Source organism: Salvelinus alpinus, chromosome 2, assembly GCF_045679555.1.
Source record: "Salvelinus alpinus chromosome 2, SLU_Salpinus.1, whole genome shotgun sequence".
NCBI lineage: Eukaryota > Metazoa > Chordata > Actinopteri > Salmoniformes > Salmonidae > Salvelinus > Salvelinus alpinus.
In genome coordinates this window covers 93,964,736-93,983,901 of record NC_092087.1, presented here as the reverse complement: position 1 = coordinate 93,983,901, position 19,166 = coordinate 93,964,736, and the positions used below count along the sequence as shown (strand labels likewise).

Sequence of the window (19,166 nt, the reverse complement as noted above, 5' to 3'; positions counted from 1 at the left end):
CGTAGGACCGTCGCCCTAACGTCCTCGGAACAGAAAGTTACATTTTCGTCAAGGGGCTTATATAGGATTGGGAGAGAAGGCTGTGTTTCATAGTTTACAACCCATGTCTGTTCACTTGGGCGGGGCCTCTGAGTGAGCAGAGTGGTGTTCTTCTGACAAACCGTTCTCTCATTAAGAAGCTAAAAATTACATTTCATCTTTTCACAAATAGTTTAATATTTAAACATTTAAATTGCACAACAATTACATGTGAATCTGATAACTAGAATGTGTATATTTTCCAAGATACAGTTTATGTCGTCCTATCATCAGTAATCATGTCTCAGATGCCAACTGACCTGACATCATATTCATTAAGTCCCAACGCATATTTTCAACTGGTTGGATTACCGAAATATGGTTCCGTTTCCCATCTTTTGATGTCACCAGACTCTCTCTCAATGTTAACAAAGGGATTTTCAATAGTCACATCAGTAGAGTAGAGAGAGGAAAAGGGGAAAGGTATTTATGGGGGTCATAAACCTCCCCCACTCAGGCCAACGTCATGACACTTGTCATCTGCAAGGACGAGGGAGTTTGTTTAGGATAAAAATAAACGGAATAGAGCTAAGCACAGGCAAAATCCTAGAGGAAAACCTGGTTCAAACTGCTTTCCAACAGACACTGGGAGACAAAATCACCTTTCAGCAGGACAATAACCTAAAACACAAGGCCAAATATACATTGGAGTTGCTTACCTAGACACCATTAAATGTTCCTGTCTGGCCTATTTACAGTTTTGACTTAAATCAACTTGAAAATCTATGGCAAGACTTAAAAATGGCTGTCTAGCAATGATTTGTCAGAACTTGACAGACCTTGATTATTACGGAAGCTATTTTGTTCAAGATGGGGGATTTTTAGACAGTGTCCATTCTGGAGTTCTAAGGTGATTTTTAGACAGTGTCCATTCTAGAGTTCTAAGGGGATTTGTAGACAGTGTCCATTCTGGAGTTCTAAGGTGATTTTTAGACAGTGTCCATTCTGGAGTTCTAAGGTGATTTTTAGACAGTGTCCATTCTAGAGTTCTAAGGGGATTTGTAGACAGTGTCCATTCTGGAGTTCTAAGGTGATTTTTAGACAGTGTCCATTCTGGAGTTCTAAGGTGATTTTTAGACAGTGTCCATTCTGGAGTTCTAAGGTGATTTTTAGACAGTGTCCATTCTAGAGTTCTAAGGTGATTTTTAGACAGTGTCCATTCTGGAGTTCTAAGGTGATTTTTAGACAGTGTCCATTCTGGAGTTCTAAGGTGATTTTTAGACAGTGTCCATTCTAGAGTTCTAAGGTGATTTTTAGACAGTGTCCATTCTGGAGTTCTAAGGTGATTTTTAGACAGTGTCCATTCTGGAGTTCTAAGGTGATTTTTAGACAGTGTCCATTCTGGAGTTCTAAGGTGATTTTTAGACAGTGTCCATTCTGGAGTTCTAAGGTGATTTTTAGACAGTGTCCATTCTGGAGTTCTAAATCATTCTATCAGTGAGATCATTCTCCTTTACTGATACTTTATCATAACATGTCTTCATGTGTCTTCGTCTGTGTGTGAGTGTGCTTGTTTGTGTGCTTGTGCATGTGTGTTTGTATGTGTGTGTGTGTGAGTGAGTGAGTGTGCGTGCATCCCTGTGTGTGTGTGTGTGTTTGTATGTGTGTGTGAGGGTGCATCCCTGTGTGTTTGTGCGTGCTTGAGTGTGTGTGTGTGAGTGTATCCACCTGCTTGGTTGTTGACCAGTTGAAGGACGAGAGGTCTGCGGGTCACGATACCAGATCCTCGGGGCAGGAAGTCCCTTGAAGAAAGACACAGATCATTTAACACACACACAGGGAGATCATGATTTCCATAACCTGTTCATTATTAATAATTGTTCATTACACTCTTAGAAAAAAATGCTATCTAGAACCTAAAAGGGTTATTCAGCTCCCCAGAGAACACTTTGAATAACCTTTTTTGGTTCCAGATAGACCCTTTTCGTTCCAGGTAGAACCCTCTTCGGTTCCATGTAGGACCCTTTCCAAAAAGGGTCTCCCTAGAACCAAAAAGGGTTTTCCTACGGGGACAGCCGAAGAACCCTTTTGGAACCCTTTGTTCTAAGAGTGCACACTTTTTAAAATGTAACATTGTGCTTTGGCGCTATCATCAATATGTTATGACAACAAAGCTAATTGAAATTGATTTGAGAGAGAGAGATGGAAAAAAAGTGAGAGAAAAGAGAGAGAGGGGGAGAGAGAGAGATACAGGGAGAGAACGAGAGGGAGAGAGAGGGAGAGAGATAAAGGGAAAGAGAGAGACTGAGAGAGATAGAAATAGGTCATTTGACTCTCGATACGATGGAAATCAAATCATTTGCATCAACCCAGGGCCCTGAAAGCATCTGTGTGTGTGTGTGTGTGTGTGTGTGTGTGAGTGCGTGCACGGGTGCGTGTGTTAATTCCAGGACTGTAAGGGGGAGGGGAAGACGGACAGTCAAGTTTCTCCCAACCAACCACTATTGCACACACACATACACACATACAGTACTTTAGGGCTGACCCCAATTAGTTGACTGGTCGATTATTTGGTCGTCAGGCTGTTGGTTGACTGGTCGATTGTTTGGTCGTTAGGCTGTTGGTTGACCAAGATTGTTTGGTCGTTAGGCTGTTGGTTAACCAAGATTGTTTGGTCGTTAGGCTGTTGGTTAACCAAGATTGTTTGGTCGTTAGGCTGTTGGTTAACCAAGATTGTTTGGTCGTTAGGCTGTTGGTTAACCAAGATTGTTTGGTCGTTAGGCTGTTGGTTGACCAAGATTGTTTGGTCGTTAGGCTGTTGGTTAACCAAGATTGTTTGAGTCGAGCAGGAACAAACATTTATATTTGCGCCCATCTCAGGGCACTAATCCATTGCGGAGGCCTAGACTAAAATCCTATTTTATACTTGATCCGAAAATATGGTCAGAGGCTCCACATGGAGGGTGTGACGCAATTGCAGAGCCTCCAGAGGCAAGCAGAGGCCAAACGGCGCCCCCTCCCGCATCGCCACGCGCCCCCTCCCGCATCGCCACGCGCCTCCCAAATGTTGTGCCAATGCAGAGGGCTCTGTACAGCTCTGCATTGACGTGATTGGTTGACGGTAGGTGGGGGGCGGTTACATCCTGTAGAAAACACAAACTCACTTCCTTGACAACAGCTCTGCATTGACGTGATTGGTTGACGGTAGGTGGGGGGCGGTTACATCCTGTAGAAAACACAAACTCACTTCCTTGACAACAGCTCTGCACTGCTCTGCCAAGTGCAAGAAGCATAAATGCCCTGGCTTCTCCTGAGGCCGTATCACCATAAATGCCCTGGCTTCTCCTGAGGCCGTATCACCATAAATGCCCTGACTTCTCCTGAGGCCGTATCACCATAAATGCCCTGGCTTCTCCTGAGGCCGTATCACCATAAATGCCCTGGCTTCTCCTGAGGCCGTATCACCATAAATGCCCTGGCTTCTCCTGAGGCCGTATCACCATAAATGTCCTGACTTCTCCTGAGGCCGTATCACCATAAATGCCCTGGCTTGTCCTGAGGCCGTATCACCATAAATGCCCTGGCTTCTCCTGAGGCCGTATCACCATAAATACCCTGACTTCTCCTGAGGCCGTATCACCATACATGCCCTGGCTTCTCCTGAGGCCGTATCACCATAAATGCCCTGGCTTCTCCTGAGGCCGTATCACCATAAATGCCCTGACTTCTCCTGAGGCCGTATCACCATACATGCCCTGGCTTCTCCTGAGGCCGTATCACCATAAATGCCCTGGCTTCTCCTGAGGCCGTATCACCATAAATGCCCTGGCTTCTCCTGAGGCCGTATCACCATAAATGCCCTGGCTTCTCCTGAGGCCGTTTCACCATAAATGCCCTGACTTCTCCTGAGGCCGTAACACCATAAATGCCCTGGCTTCTACTGAGGCCGTATCACCATAAATGCCCTGGCTTCTCCTGAGGCCGTTTCACCATAAATGCCCTGACTTCTCCTGAGGCCGTAACACCATAAATGCCCTGACTTCTCCTGAGGCCGTTTCACCATAAATGCCCTGGCTTCTCCTGAGGCCGTATCACCATAAATGCCCTGACTTCTCCTGACGCCGTATCACCATAAATGCCCTGGCTTCTCCTGAGGCCATATCACCATAAATGACCTGACTTCTCCTGAGGCCGTTTCACCATAAATGCCCTGACTTCTCCTGAGGCCGTTTCACCATAAATGCCCTGACTTCTCCTGAGGCCGTTTCACCATAAATGCCCTGACTTCTCCTGAGGCAGTATCACCATAAATGCTGCATGGCCCAATGCAGAGGTCAGATTGACCATGCAGCGCCCAGATGTACAATGTACTTCTCTCTGCAGAATGAGCTCTCTCCCGCCAATTTGTGCACATTGTTTCATAACTTCATTATGTGAATTTGCATCTGATTGTTAGTGTCTATCAATTCCCCATTTTCATCCCCATTATCACCAGGAGTACATTTACTGTTAATTGCTATCATTTCTAATCTACAATGTTTGTTACTTTGGTTACGGGCATTTCTGTTAATGCATTCAACATAAAAAAATTATCAGGAGATGTTCTACCTGCAGGCTGCAATGTTTTTATTTGTTGGCTTTATGTAGGCTATATTTACATAGTTGGCAATAGAAGTTACTTTTTAGGTTTGTATCATGTTCATTTAGATTTGGATAGAATGTTGATGAACCACATGACAAAGATGTAGAGACATGAAGACCTTATTACAAATGAAACTGTTCCATGAAAACCATAACTGACACGCAGATCGGTAGAAACGGTCAGATAAATTGGTATTCCACATGAGAAAGGTGTCAACTTAAGGAGAGTAAAGTCAGAATCTGGGAAAGGTGTCATCTTCAGGAGAGTAAAGTCAGAATCTGGGAAAGGTGGCAACTTCAGGAGAGTAAAGTCAGAATCTGGGAAAGGTGGCAACTTCAGGAGAGTAAAGTCAGAATCTGGGAAAGGTGGCAACTTCAGGAGAGTAAAGTCAGAATCTGGGAAAGGTGGCAACTTCAGGAGAGTAAAGTCAGAATCTGGGAAAGGTGGCAACTTCAGGAGAGTAAAGTCAGAATCTGGGAAAGGTGGCAACTTCAGGAGAGTAAAGTCAGAATCTGGGAAAGGTGGCAACTTCAGGAGAGTAAAGTCAGAATCTGGGAAAGGTGGCAACTTCAGGAGAGTAAAGTCAGAATCTGGGAAAGGTGGCAACTTCAGGAGAGTAAAGTCAGAATCTGGGAAAGGTGTCAACCTCAGGAGAGTAAAGTCAGAATCTGGGAAAGGTGTCTACTTCAGGAGAGTAAAGTCAGAATCTGGGAAAGGTGGCAACTTCAGGAGAGTAAAGTCAGAATCTGGGAAAGGTGGCAACTTCAGGGGAGTAAAGTCAGAATCTGGGAAAGGTGTCATCTTCAGGAGAGTAAAGTCAGAATCTGGGAAAGGTGGCAACTTCAGGAGAGTAAAGTCATTATCTGGGAAAGGTGGCAACTTCAGGGGAGTAAAGTCAGAATCTGGGAAAGGTGTCAACCTCAGGAGAGTAAAGTCAGAATCTGGGAAAGGTGTCATCTTCAGGAGAGTAAAGTCAGAATCTGGGAAAGGTGTCAACTTCAGGAGAGTAAAGTCAGAATCTGGGAAAGGTGTCAACTTCAGGAGAGTAAAGTCAGAATCTGGGAAAGGTGGCAACTTCAGGAGAGTAAAGTCAGAATCTGGGAAAGCCAACAGGAGCTGGAGGAGAATAGACGACTTTCAGGCAACCAAGATTTTTTTTAGTAGAGGACAGCCCTAACAACCATATATACACACATACATACATACTGTATACACATACTGTACATATACACACACACACACATATATATAGATATATACATACATACATACATACATACATACATACATACATACATACATACATACATACATATACACACACACCACAGTCCACCAGAGATGACATCACAGCTTATGACATCACTAATGACCTCACCACCCAGCCACCCCATCAATGCCCCTACTGTCTATCTCTCTGAGAAACACACACACACACACACACACACACACACACACACACACACACACACACACACACACACACACACACACACACACACACACACACACACACACACACACATACAGACTAACACACAGGATGGATGGGGCATGAGAGGGACAGAAAATGTGTTATCTTTCATACAAAGTTATACACTACGGACCCTATTCCCTTTATAGTGCACTAAGTAATATCCTATGGACCCTATTCCCTTTATAGAGCACTAAGTAATACACTATGGACCCTATTCCCTTTATAGATCACTAAGTAATACACTATGTACCCTATTCCCTTTATAGAGCACTAAGTAATATCCTATGGACCCTATTCCCTTTATAGAGCACTAAGTAATACACTATGGACCCTATTCCCTTTATAGAGCACTAAGTAATAAGTCCCTTTATAGTGCACTAAGTCCCTTTATAGAGCACTAAGTAATACACTATGGACCCTATTCCCTTTATAGATCACTAAGTAATACACTATGTACCCTATTCCCTTTATAGAGCACTAAGTTATACACTATGGACCCTATTCCCTTTATAGAGCACTAAGTAATACACTATGGACCCTATTCCCTTTATATAGCACTAAGTAATACACTATGGACCCTATTCCCTTTATAGTGCACTAAGTAATACACTATGGACCCTATTCCCTTTATAGTGCACTAAGTAATACCCTATGGACCCTATTCCCTTTATAGAGCACTAAGTAATACACTATGGACCCTATTCCCTTTATATTGCACTAAGTAATACACTATGGACCCTATTCCCTTTATAGTGCACTAAGTAATACACTATGGACCCTATTCCCTTTATAGAGCACTAAGTAATACACTATGGACCCTATTCCCTTTATAGTGCACTAAGTAATACACTATGGACCCTATTCCCTTTATAAGTAGTGCACTAAGTAATACACTATGGGCCCTATTCCCTCTATAGAGCACTAAGTAATACACTATGGACCCTATTACCTTTATAGTGCACTAAGTAATACACTATGGGCCCTATTCCCTTTATAGTGCACTAAGTAATACACTATGGACCCTATTCCCTTTATAGAGCACTAAGTAATACACTATGGACCCTATTCCCTTTATAGAGCACTAAGTAATACACTATGGACCCTATTCCCTTTATAGTACACTAAGTAATACACTATGGACCCTATTCCCTTTATAGAGCACTAAGTAATACACTATGGACCCTATTCCCTTTATAGTGCACTAAGTAATACACTATGGACCCTATTCCCTTTATAGTGCACTAAGTAATACACTATGGACCCTATTCCCTTTATAGTGCACTAAGTAATACACTATGGACCCTATTCCCTTTATAGAGCACTAAGTAATACGCTATGGGCCCTATTCCCTCTATAGAGCACTAAGTAATACACTATGGACCCTATTCCCTTTATAGACCACTAAGTAACACACTATGGACCCTATTCCCTTTATAGAGCACTAAGTAATACACTATGGACCCTATTCCCTTTATAGAGCACTAAGTAATACACTACGGACCCTATTCCCTTTATAGTGCACTAAGTAATACACTATGGACCCTATTCCCTTTATAGAGCACTAAGTAATACACTATGGACCCTATTCCCTTTATAGAGCACTAAGTAATACACTACGGACCCTATTCCTTTTATAGAGCACTAAGTAATACACTACGGACCCTATTCCCTTTATAGTGCACTAAGTAATACACTATGGACCCTATTCCCTTTATAGAGCACCAAGTAATACACTACGGACCCTATTCCCTTTATAGAGCACTAAGTAATACACTACGGACCCTATTCCCTTTATAGAGCACTAAGTAATACACTACGGACCCTATTCCCTTTATAGTGCACTAAGTAATACACTATGGACCCTATTCCCTTTATAGAGCACTAAGTAATACACTACGGACCCTATTCCCTTTATATAGCACTAAGTAATACACTATGGGCCCTATTCCCTTTATAGTGCACTAAGTAATACACTACGGACCCTATTCCCTTTTATACTCTACTGTAAGTCGCTCTGGATAAGAGCGTCTGCTAAATGACTAAAATGTAAAATGTAAATGTATATAGCACTAAGTAATACACTATGGACCCTATTCCCTTTATATAGCACTAAGTAATACACTACGGACCCTATTCCCTTTATAGTGCACTAAGTAATACACTACGGACCCTATTCCCTTTATAGAGCACTAAGTAATACACTACGGACCCTATTCCCTTTATAGAGCACTAAGTAATACACTACGGACCCTATTCCCTTTATAGAGCACTAAGTAATACACTACGGACCCTATTCCCTTTATAGAGCACTAAGTAATACACTATGGACCCTATTCCCTTTATAGAGCACTAAGTAATACACTACGGACCCTATTCCCTTTATAGAGCACTAAGTAATACACTATGGACCCTATTCCCTTTATAAGTAATACACTACGGACCCTATTCCCTTCATAGAGGACTAAGTAATACACTATGGACCCTATTCCCTTTATAAGTAATACACTATGGACCCTATTCCCTCTATAGAGCACTAAGTAATACACTACGGACCCTATTCCCTTTATAAGTAATACACTACGGACCCTATTCCCTTCATAGAGGACTAAGTAATACACTATGGACCCTATTCCCTTTATAAGTAATACACTATGGACCCTATTCCCTCTATAGAGCACTAAGTAATACACTACGGACCCTATTCCCTTTATAAGTAATACACTACGGACCCTATTCCCTTCATAGAGGACTAAGTAATACACTATGGACCCTATTCCCTCTATAGAGCACTAAGTAATACACTACGGACCCTATTCCCTTTATAAGTAATGCACTATGGACCCTATTCCCTTCATAAGTAATGCACTATGGACCCTATTCCCTTTATAAGTAATACACTATGGACCCTGTTCCCTCTATAGAGCACTAAGTAATACACTACGGACCCTATTCCCTTTATAAGTAATGCACTATGGACCCTATTCCCTTCATAAGTAGTGCACTATGGACCCTATTCCCTTCATAAGTAGTGCACTATGGAGCCTATTCCCTTCATAAGTAATACACTATGGACCCTATTCCCTTCATAAGTAATACACTATGGACCCTAGTCCCTTCATAAGTAATACACTATGTGGTGAATAGGTTCCTCTCTATGAAGCTAACACACAGACCCAATTATACAGACCAATCTATTGAACATATACACTATGTGAAACCCTAACACACAGACCCAATTATACAGACCAATCTATTGAACATATACACTATGTGAAACCCTAACACACAGACCCAATTATACAGACCAATCTATTGAATATTATGTCATGTTAGGCTATAAACTACAACACCAGTCTACACACACACACACTGACACACACACTGGCACACAAACAGAAACATACACACAAGAACACACGCACGTGTGCGCGCACACACACACACACACACACAGGATCCATGTTGAAGTTCGATAGGATAGAGGCATTATAACAGACAGACCTACTGTGGGTCTATGAGCTTATTACTGTGTGTGTGTGTGTGTGTGTGTGTGTGTGTGTGTGTGTGTGTGTGTGTGTGTGTGTTATGGGATTTTTATGAATAATGACTAAATTATGTGTACATTTGACTTAGAATTATAACTAAACAGAATACTACTATGTTACTGTTTGGATGTATGAATCTTATTATAATCATAATGCTGTATATAATGTGTGAAATTATAATCAAGAAATGTCTGTTCCTTGTTAGAAACGAATGGAGTCATCATCAGACAGACTGGAATGCTGTGTTCTTTACAGGAAATTCTGTCTCTACCCAGGGAGGGGAGAGACCTTGGGTTGGTTGTAGATTGTTTAATTAACAGGTGGCAGACAACGTAATGAGGCTGTGAAACTGTATTGCCATTGTATCCGAGAGGAGGAAGGACATTTTAAAACCTATGTCGTCATTATTATTATATAACCTGATGTAAATTGTACTATGGTCAGTACTCTCGAGAATAAACGCTATTGATTGATTGATTTTGAGACTGGTTTCTGTCCATTTAATGCTGATAAGTATCTTACAAATTCTTATGTATGGGCAGAGTGTTTTAATTGAATTGGTTGCTAACATATAGGAATGTAATTCCTTTAACAGTGGGTGTGGGTGTGGGTGTGAGAGAGAGACTCTTTATCAGTCTCTTCCCCCCCTTTCTCAAACCTCCACTATCTCTCCCCCCACCCCACCCCACGCCCTTTATCCCTGTATTTTGACAGCTAGTTGCGCAAAGTGCGTAAACTTTATTCGTGAATAAACCCGCTCATCAGAACTGGAAAAAAGACGTGACAACTCGTAGACCCGATGTTGCTTCGTTGGCTACTTTTACGCCATGCAAGGTACGGTATAAATAGCATATAACTTGCACTACAAACTTTATGTAAAAAGCCCCAAAGCTCCGCCAGCATGCATCCAACCCTTCACTTTATATAGGTTGACTATCCACCGAAGTCGTACATATATGTGTATAGTATTTATATACTCAACCCATAACCCGTTACCCAGCTCTGGTCCAGAGCGTTAGTGCGCGTTCTCTCTTTCACTCATAAATGTATGAACGCGTAGTAACGCCAAGGACCAGATCTAACCATTACTACTCACCTTCCAACGAAATTCTCCAGAACGGAGCTTTTCCCGGCGCTCTGCCCTCCGACCACTGCGATTTGTGGCAGGTCCAGGTTGCAGCTCTGGCCGATGCAGCTGAAGGCGTCCTGGAGCTTGTTGATGAGGGGAATAAGGTCTTCCATACCCCGGTTCCCCATGGTTGCTCTTCTCTCCGGCGGGCTCAACTCAGGATTCTCGGAGAGACAGGGAGAGAGAGAGAGATGGGTCGGATCTTTGCGCTCTCTCACTTGCGAACCTGGATTTTCCTTTCACGGAAAAAGCGTAAAAGTCAAGTCGACTGTTAAAACGTGATTGTTGTCAGATTTGGGTTAGGCTCAGTAACTAGATTCTAAATAACAGGGCTACAGTGACGCGCTATTTAAATGAATAGAGAAGACGGAAAAGAAAACTACAGTGATAAAACTTCAGTCAGTCATCATCCGGTCAGGCGACACGCAGACTCTGCTCCCAGACCGTGGCTCCGCCTGTCACCCACTTACACCTCTTCTCATTGGTCATCACAGTCTGTCAACGTATAGGAGGAGCCTACTGTATGATTGGTTTTCGTGCGTTGTGAAACGGGACGTTAGACACGCCTCCGTGGACCCGGCAAAATCCTGCTATTGGCCGCATAAGGGTGTCAATCAAATCCCCTTCTCCCCGCCCTTTCTCAAAAGTTTAAAGCGTCTTTCTCTCCTTTGCATCCTCTCTTTGTCTCCTTTTATTTGACCTTCAACTACACTGATCTGAAAGAGCTGAATAGGTGAAACACACACCAGTTCGTGTCAAAGCTTCATTTCTCTTGAGATAATCAGACGTAAACAGGAGTGTTGTGTTTAGATGCAAACCAATCACATTTTATTGGTCACATACACATGGTTGGCAGATGTTATTGCGAGTGCAGCGAAATGCTTGTTCAATCACAAACATATGTGAATAACTAGATCTATTGATACAGTAGCTTACTATTGTTATACAGCATTGATATTTTTTTATATATTATAACTCTATTTAACTAGGCAAGTCAGTTAAGAACAAAGTCTTATTTTCAATGACGGCCTAGGAACAGTGGGTTAACTGCCTTGTTCAGGGGCAGAATGACAGATTTTTACCTTGTCAGCTCGGGGATTCAAACTTGCAACCTTTCGTTTACTAGTCCAATGCTCTAACCACTAGGCTACCTGCCGCCCCAAATATAAATATATACAGCATTGTTATAAAGCATTGCTATAAAGCATCGTTATACAGCATTGTTATGAAGCATTGTTATACAGCATTGTTATAAAGCATTGTTATAAAGAACTATTATACAGCATTGATATAAAGCAACGTTATACAGCATTGATATAAAGAACTATTATACAGCATTGTTATAAAGCATCGTTATACAGCATCGTTATACAGCATCGTTATAAAGCATCGTTATAAAACATTGTTATACAGCATTGTTATACAGCATTGTTATAAAGAACTATTATACAGCATTGTTACGAAGCATTGCTATACAGCATCGTTATAAAGCATTGATATAAAGCATCGTTATACAGCATCGTTATACAGCATTGATATAAAGCATCGTTATACAGCATCGTTATACAGCATCGTTATAAAGCATCGTTATACAGCATTGTTACGAAGCATTGCTATACAGCATCGTTATAAAGCATTGTTATAAAGCATTGTTATACAGCATTGATATAAAGCATTGTTATAAAGCATCGTTATACAGCATCGTTATACAGCATCGTTATACAGAATCGTTATAAAGCATCGTTATAAAGCATCGTTATACAGCATCGTTATAAAGCATTGATATAAAGCATCGTTATACAGCATTGATATAAAGCATCGTTATACAGCATCGTTATACAGCATCGTTATAAAGCATCGTTATACAGCATTGTTACGAAGCATTGCTATACAGCATCGTTATAAAGCATTGTTATAAAGCATTGTTATACAGCATTGATATAAAGCATTGTTATAAAGCATCGTTATACAGCATCGTTATACAGCATCGTTATACAGCATCGTTATAAAGCATCGTTATACAGCATTGTTACGAAGCATTGCTATACAGCATCGTTATAAAGCATTGTTATAAAGCATTGTTATACAGCATTGATATAAAGCATTGTTATAAAGCATCGTTATACAGCATCGTTATACAGCATCGTTATACAGAATCGTTATAAAGCATCGTTATAAAGCATCGTTATACAGCATCGTTATAAAGCATTGATATAAAGCATCGTTATACAGCATTGATATAAAGCATCGTTATACAGCATCGTTATACAGCATCGTTATAAAGCATCGTTATACAGCATTGTTACGAAGCATTGCTATACAGCATCGTTATAAAGCATTGTTATAAAGCATTGTTATACAGCATTGATATAAAGCATTGTTATAAAGCATCGTTATACAGCATCGTTATACAGAATCGTTATAAAGCATCGTTATAAAGCATTGTTATAAAGCATTGTTCTAAAGCATCGTTCTAAAGCATCGTTATACAGCATTGTTACAAAGCATTGCTATACAGCATCGTTATAAAGCATTGATATAAAGCATTGATATAAAGCATCGTTATACAGCATCGTTATACAGAATCGTTATAAAGCATCATTATAAAGCATCGTTATAAAGCATCGTTATACAGCATCGTTATAAAGCATTGTTATAAAGCATTGTTATAAAGCATCGTTATACAGCATTGATATAAAGCATTGTTATACAGCATCGTTATAAAGCATTGTTATAAAGCATCGTTATACAGCATCGTTATACAGCATCGTTATAAAGCATCGTTATACAGCATTGTAATAAAGCATTGTTATAAAGCATTGCTATACAGCATCGTTATACAGCATCGTTTTACAGCATCGTTATACAGCATTGCTATACAGCATCGTTATAAAGCATTGCTATACAGCATCGTTATACAGCATCGTTTTACAGCATTGTTATAAAGTCAATCACTGATGTAAGGAGAATAATGTCTCCTATTCCAAGGTAAAGCCCTTTTCCGGTACAACCCTCTAACAGAACAGAGAAGGAAGTACAGGTACAGGAATATAAATCAGGAATCTCCCCACGACCACAATGGGATTATTTAACACACACAGTAATATTTACTAACCACAGATTTGATCAACCACAATCACTTTCATTACAAAAATACAATGTCTTTTATAGCAGCCTACACAACCTGGTCTCAGAGCATTTCGTATTATTCTGTATGTAAATCTGGGTTAGGTGAAGGGTTAAGGTTAGGGGAAGGGTTAGCTAACATGCTAAGTAGTTGCAAAGTAGCTAAAAAAAGTAGTAAGTAGTTAAAAAGTTGCCAATTAGTTAAAATGCTAAAGTTGGTCGTGATGAAATTCGAACTCGCAACCTTGGAGTAGCTAAATGTTCGCCTTATACACCCACCTATCCACCCTGACCAATTACCCTCCTTTCTTTTTTCTCTTAAATAACGATCTGTATTATGTAACTATACCAAACGTAACATGGAAAGTCTTGGATTTACTTACAGAATAATATGAAATGCTCTGAGACCAGGTTGGCCTACAGCACAGAACAGAAAATACAGTCACAAGAATCTAACCATTAAAGCTGCAATATGTAACTTTTTGGTGGGCCGACCTGACCAAAGTCATATAGAAATGTGAGTTATAGATCTGTCGTTCTCATCGAAAGCAAGTCTAAGACGCGGTAGATCTGTTCTATGTGCACTATTTCTATGCTTTCCGTTCTTAAGTTTAGTTTTTGCGTCTTTTACTTTCGGTTTTGTGCAAAATCTTTAAACAGCTAAATATACAATATTTTTGGTTATGGAAAATATATTTCACAGCGGTTCAGATGGTACAATGATTCACTGCACTATACTTGCTTATTTTGTCACATAAACTGAAATTAGGTGAACTATTTAAGCAATAAGGCCAGAGGAGGTGTGGTATATGACCAATATAGCATGGCCAAGGGCTGTTCTTAGGCACGACGCACTGCGGAGTGCCTGGACACAGCCCTTAGCCTTGGTTTATTGGCCAAATATCACAAACCCCGAGGTGCCTTATTGCTATTATAAGCTGGTTACCAATGTAATTAGAGCAGTAAAAATAAATGTTTTGTCATACTCGTGATATACGGTCTGATATACCATGGTTGTCAACCAATCAGCATTCATGGCTCGAACCACCGAGTTTATAATAGAATTTTAGCAACCAGGACATTTCTGCATCGTGTCTATTTGCATTTCTGAACTCATGATGTCCATATGTGAAGTCATGATCCCTGTCAACAACATTTATCTGTTACAATGTCCATATCTGTAGTCATGATCACTGTCAACAACATTTATCTGTTACAATGTCCATATCTGTAGTCATGATCACTGTCAACAACATTTATCTGTTACAATGTCCATATCTGTAGTCATGATCACTGTCAACAACATTTATCTGTTACAATGTCCATATCTGTAGTCATGATCACTGTCAACAACATTTATCTGTTACAATGTCCATATCTGTAGTCATGATCACTGTCAACAACATTTATCTGTTACAATGTCCATATCTGTAGTCATGATCACTGTCAACAACATTTATCTGTTACAATGTCCATATCTGTAGTCATGATCACTGTCAACAACATTTATCTGTTACAATGTCCATATCTGAAGTCATGATCACTGTCAACAACATTTATCTGTTACAATGTCCATATCTGTAGTCATGATCACTGTCAACAACATTTATCTGTTACAATGTCCATATCTGTAGTCATGATCACTGTCAACAACACCCCATCATGTCACATGGTTGGGTTAGAACAGGAGTGTGACTGTGTTTCCATGGATACCCAGGTGTTCCTCCAGGACAAAAGAGGTTACTCTACCTGGATCAGGGACACTGAAGAGCCCTCATTCCAAACCCTAAACCCTGGGTAGAGGGGCTCAGTGAATGTGGTCCTGAATGTGTACAAGGGAGTCATTGTGTCAGAGTAGACCTCGTAGAAGGACAGAATGCCAGCTGGCCAGTAAACGACACTCCTACTCTGGGGGGTGGAGGGGAGGAGGACAGGCCTTTCTGGGGTTTAGGAGGGTTGATGAGGGGCAGAGCAGGTATACGAGTCACTTCACTATTGTGGCGAGCATTGTAACGATGCCCAGAGCAGTCCAGACACCAAGTATGTGGACACCTGCTCATCCAACATCTCATTCCAAAATCATGAGCATTAATATGACTCCTGAGGTGCTGATCTGTTGCACCCTCTACAACCACCATGATTATTATTATTTGACCCTGCTGGTCATGGTTCCTGCCTATCTAAGTTTTTCCTAGCCGCAGTGCTTCTACATCTGCATTGCTTGCTGTTTGGGGTTTTAGGCTGGGTTTCTGTATAGCACTTTGTGACATCGGCTGGTGTAAAAAGGGCTTAATAAATACAATTGATTTGATTTGACAGTGATCATATCTGTGTGATAAAATGTGATAATATGGAGTTGGTCCCCCTTTGCTGCTATAACTTGGCATCCGCCAAACCCAGATTCGTCCGTCGGATTGACAGATGGTGAAGCGTGATTCATCACTCCAGAGAACGAGCTTACACAGCTACAGAGTCCAATGGCGGAGAGCTTTACACCACTCCAGCCGACGCTTGGCATTGCGCAAGGTGATCCAAGGCTTGTGTGCAGCTGCTCAGCCATGGAAACCCATTTCAGGAAGCTCCTGAAGAACAGTTCTTGTGGTGACATTGCTTCCAGAGGAAGTTTGGAACTCGCTAGTGAATGTTGCAACCGAGGACAGACAATTTTTATGTAATACGTGCTTCAGCACTCTGCGGTCCCGTTCTGTGAGATTGTGTGGCCTACCACAACGGCTGAGAGAACAAGAAATAACTGAGCAACACATTTGAAAAAGTAGGAAACCCCAACTGGCTGGGATTGTGCCAGGAGACAGCGAACGAGAGAGAGAAAGAGAGTGGCAGTGGAAGAAAAGAGAGAGAGAGAGAGAGTGGCAGGGGGAAAAGAGCGAGAGAGAGTGAGAGAGTGGCAGGAGGAAAAAGAGCGAGAGAGAGAGAGAGTGGCAGGAGGAAAAAGAGCGAGAGAGAGATAGTGGCAGGGGAAGAAAAGAGAGAGTGAGAGAGAGAGGGAGAGAGAGAGAGAGGGAGGGAGAGAGGACTGCAGCAGGCAAGACCCAACCTGTAGTAATCAGGAATAATGTTTTCTACATCTGTCAGGTCTCTCCAAAAGGAGATGTGGGTGTGGAGTCAGGCGCAGGAAAAAGCAAGTTTCCGAAAAGGGCGTTTAATTAACAAGGTCCAAAGAACAGGAAAAACAGGACTACAACTGTAGCCTAAAACACCTGTACAACAGAACCTAAAAAACGCAACCCAAAACTGAGTGACATGAAACGAGGGGTTAATGTGATTTGCGAGTTGTAACCTATAACACACCTCGTTTATTCTCCTCAGGACTTTAAATGGCCCCACAAACCGCGGGCCCAGCTTCCGGCAGGGCAAACGGAGGGGCAGGTTTCGGGTCGAGAGCCAGACCCTGTCCCCCGGTGCGAACATGGGGGCCTCACTACGGTGGCGGTCAGCGCTCACCTTCTGTCGCCCACCAGCCCGTTTCAGGGATTCCTGAACGGCTCTCCAGGTCTCCTTTGAGCGCTGCACCCAATCCTCCACCGCAGGAGCCTCGGTCTGACTCTGATGCCACGGGACCAGGACCGGCTGATAGCCCAACACGCACTGAAACGGCGACAGGTCCGTGGAGGAGTGGCGAAGTGAATTCTGGGCCATCTCGGCCCATGGGACAAACCTCGCCCACTCTCCAGGCTGGTCCTGGCAATACGACCGCAGAAACCTGCCCACATCCTGGTTCACTCTCTCCACCTGCCCATTACTCTCGGGGTGAAAACCAGAGGTCAGGCTGATCCAGACGCTCCATGAACGCCCTCCAAACCCGGGCAGTGAACTGGGGACCCCGATCAGAAACTATGTCCTCAGGCACCCCGTAGTGCCGGAAGACGTGTGTAAACAGGGCCTCCGCAGTCTGTAGGGCCGTAGGGAGACCGGACAAAGGGAGGAGACGGCAGGACTTAGAGAACCGATCCACAACGACCAGGATCGTAGTGTTCCCCTGTGACGGAGGAAGATCGGTAAGGAAGTCCACAGACCGGTGTGAACAAGGCCGCTGTGGAACGGGGAGGGGCTGTAACTTCCCGCTAGGCAGGTGTATAGAAGCCTTACACCGAACATGAGGAAACATAAACCCTCACATCCTTAGCCAAGGTGGGCCACCAGTACTTTCCCCTAAGAGCCCGCACCGTCCTATCGATCCCCGGATGACCAGAGGAGGGTAGCGTGTGGACCCACCTGATCAATCTATCACGAACACCGAGCGGGACGTACCTCCGACCAGCTGGACACTGTGGTGGATGAGGCTCTAACCGGGACGCTCGCTCGATGTCCGCGTCCACCTCCCATACCACCGGTGCCACCAGACAAGAGGCCGGAAGTATGGAGGTGGGATCGATGGACCGCTCCTCAGTATCATAGATACGGGACAGTGCGTCGGCCTGAGCATTACGGGAACCTGGTCTGTAAGAGATGGTGAAACGAAATCTGGTGAAAAACATCGCCCACCTTGCCTGAAGAGGATTCAGTCTCCTCGCCGCCCGGATGTACTCCAGTTTACGGTGGTCGGTCCAGATGAGAAAAGAGTGTTTCGCCCCCTCAAGCCAATGTCTCCACACCTTCAGAGCTTTGACCACAGCCAGCAACTCCCGGTCCCCCACATCATAGTTTCGCTCCGCCGGACTGAGCTTCCTCGAAAAGAAAGCGCAGGGGCGAAGCGCAGTGCCCGAGCACTATGATAGCACGGCTCCAACACCAGCCTCGGACGCGTCCACCTCCACCATGAATGCCAATGAGGGGTCCGGATGCGCCAATACGGGAGCATCGGTAAACAACGCCTTCAGACGACTAAAAGCTCTGTCCGCCTCCGCCGACCACCGCAAACGCACCGGCCCCCCCTTCAGCAGTGAGGTAATAGGAGCAGCCACCTGGCCAAAACCCCGGATAAACCTCCGGTAGTAATTGGCAAACCCTTAAAACCGCTGCACCTCCTTTACCGTGGTCGGAGTCTGCCAATTACGCACGGCCTCAATGCGGTCACACTCCATCACCACCCCAGATGTGGAAATGCGATACCCCAGGAAAGAGACGGCTTGTTTGGAGAATACACATTTCTCAGCCTTGACGTACAGGTCATGCTCCAACAGTCGCCCAAATACCTTGCGCACCAGAGACAAATGCGCGTGCGGCGGAATAGATCAGTATGTCATCGATGTAAACCACCACACCCTGCCC

The 19,166-nt window shown here is 43.0% G+C and overlaps 1 protein-coding gene and 1 long non-coding RNA gene across 4 annotated transcripts in view; one reads left to right on the top strand and one right to left on the bottom strand.

Annotated features, from left to right (window-relative positions):
• Positions 1 to 10,165, top strand: part of LOC139568302 (uncharacterized) — a 37,655-nt gene extending 27,490 nt beyond the window's left edge. Inside the window, exon 5 of the long non-coding RNA XR_011673570.1 lies at positions 9,888 to 10,165. This is a non-coding gene — a long non-coding RNA (uncharacterized lncRNA). The remainder of the gene's footprint in view (positions 1 to 9,887) is intronic.
• LOC139568299 (dynamin-2-like) overlaps positions 1 to 11,256 on the bottom strand; it is a 42,263-nt gene extending 31,007 nt beyond the window's left edge. For 2 of the 3 annotated variants that reach the window (XM_071390049.1, XM_071390048.1), the window contains exons 1-2: positions 10,779 to 11,254; positions 1,747 to 1,820 (exon numbers count right to left, since the gene is read on the bottom strand). In XM_071390049.1, the coding sequence (XP_071246150.1) occupies positions 1,747 to 1,820; positions 10,779 to 10,939 (235 nt within the window). In that variant the 5' untranslated portion in view covers positions 10,940 to 11,254. Of the gene's footprint in view, positions 1 to 1,746; positions 1,821 to 10,778 lie in introns of all 3 variants that reach the window. The other variant, XR_011673568.1, reaches the window with a different exon arrangement.
• Between the last annotated feature and the right edge of the window lie 7,910 nt (positions 11,257 to 19,166).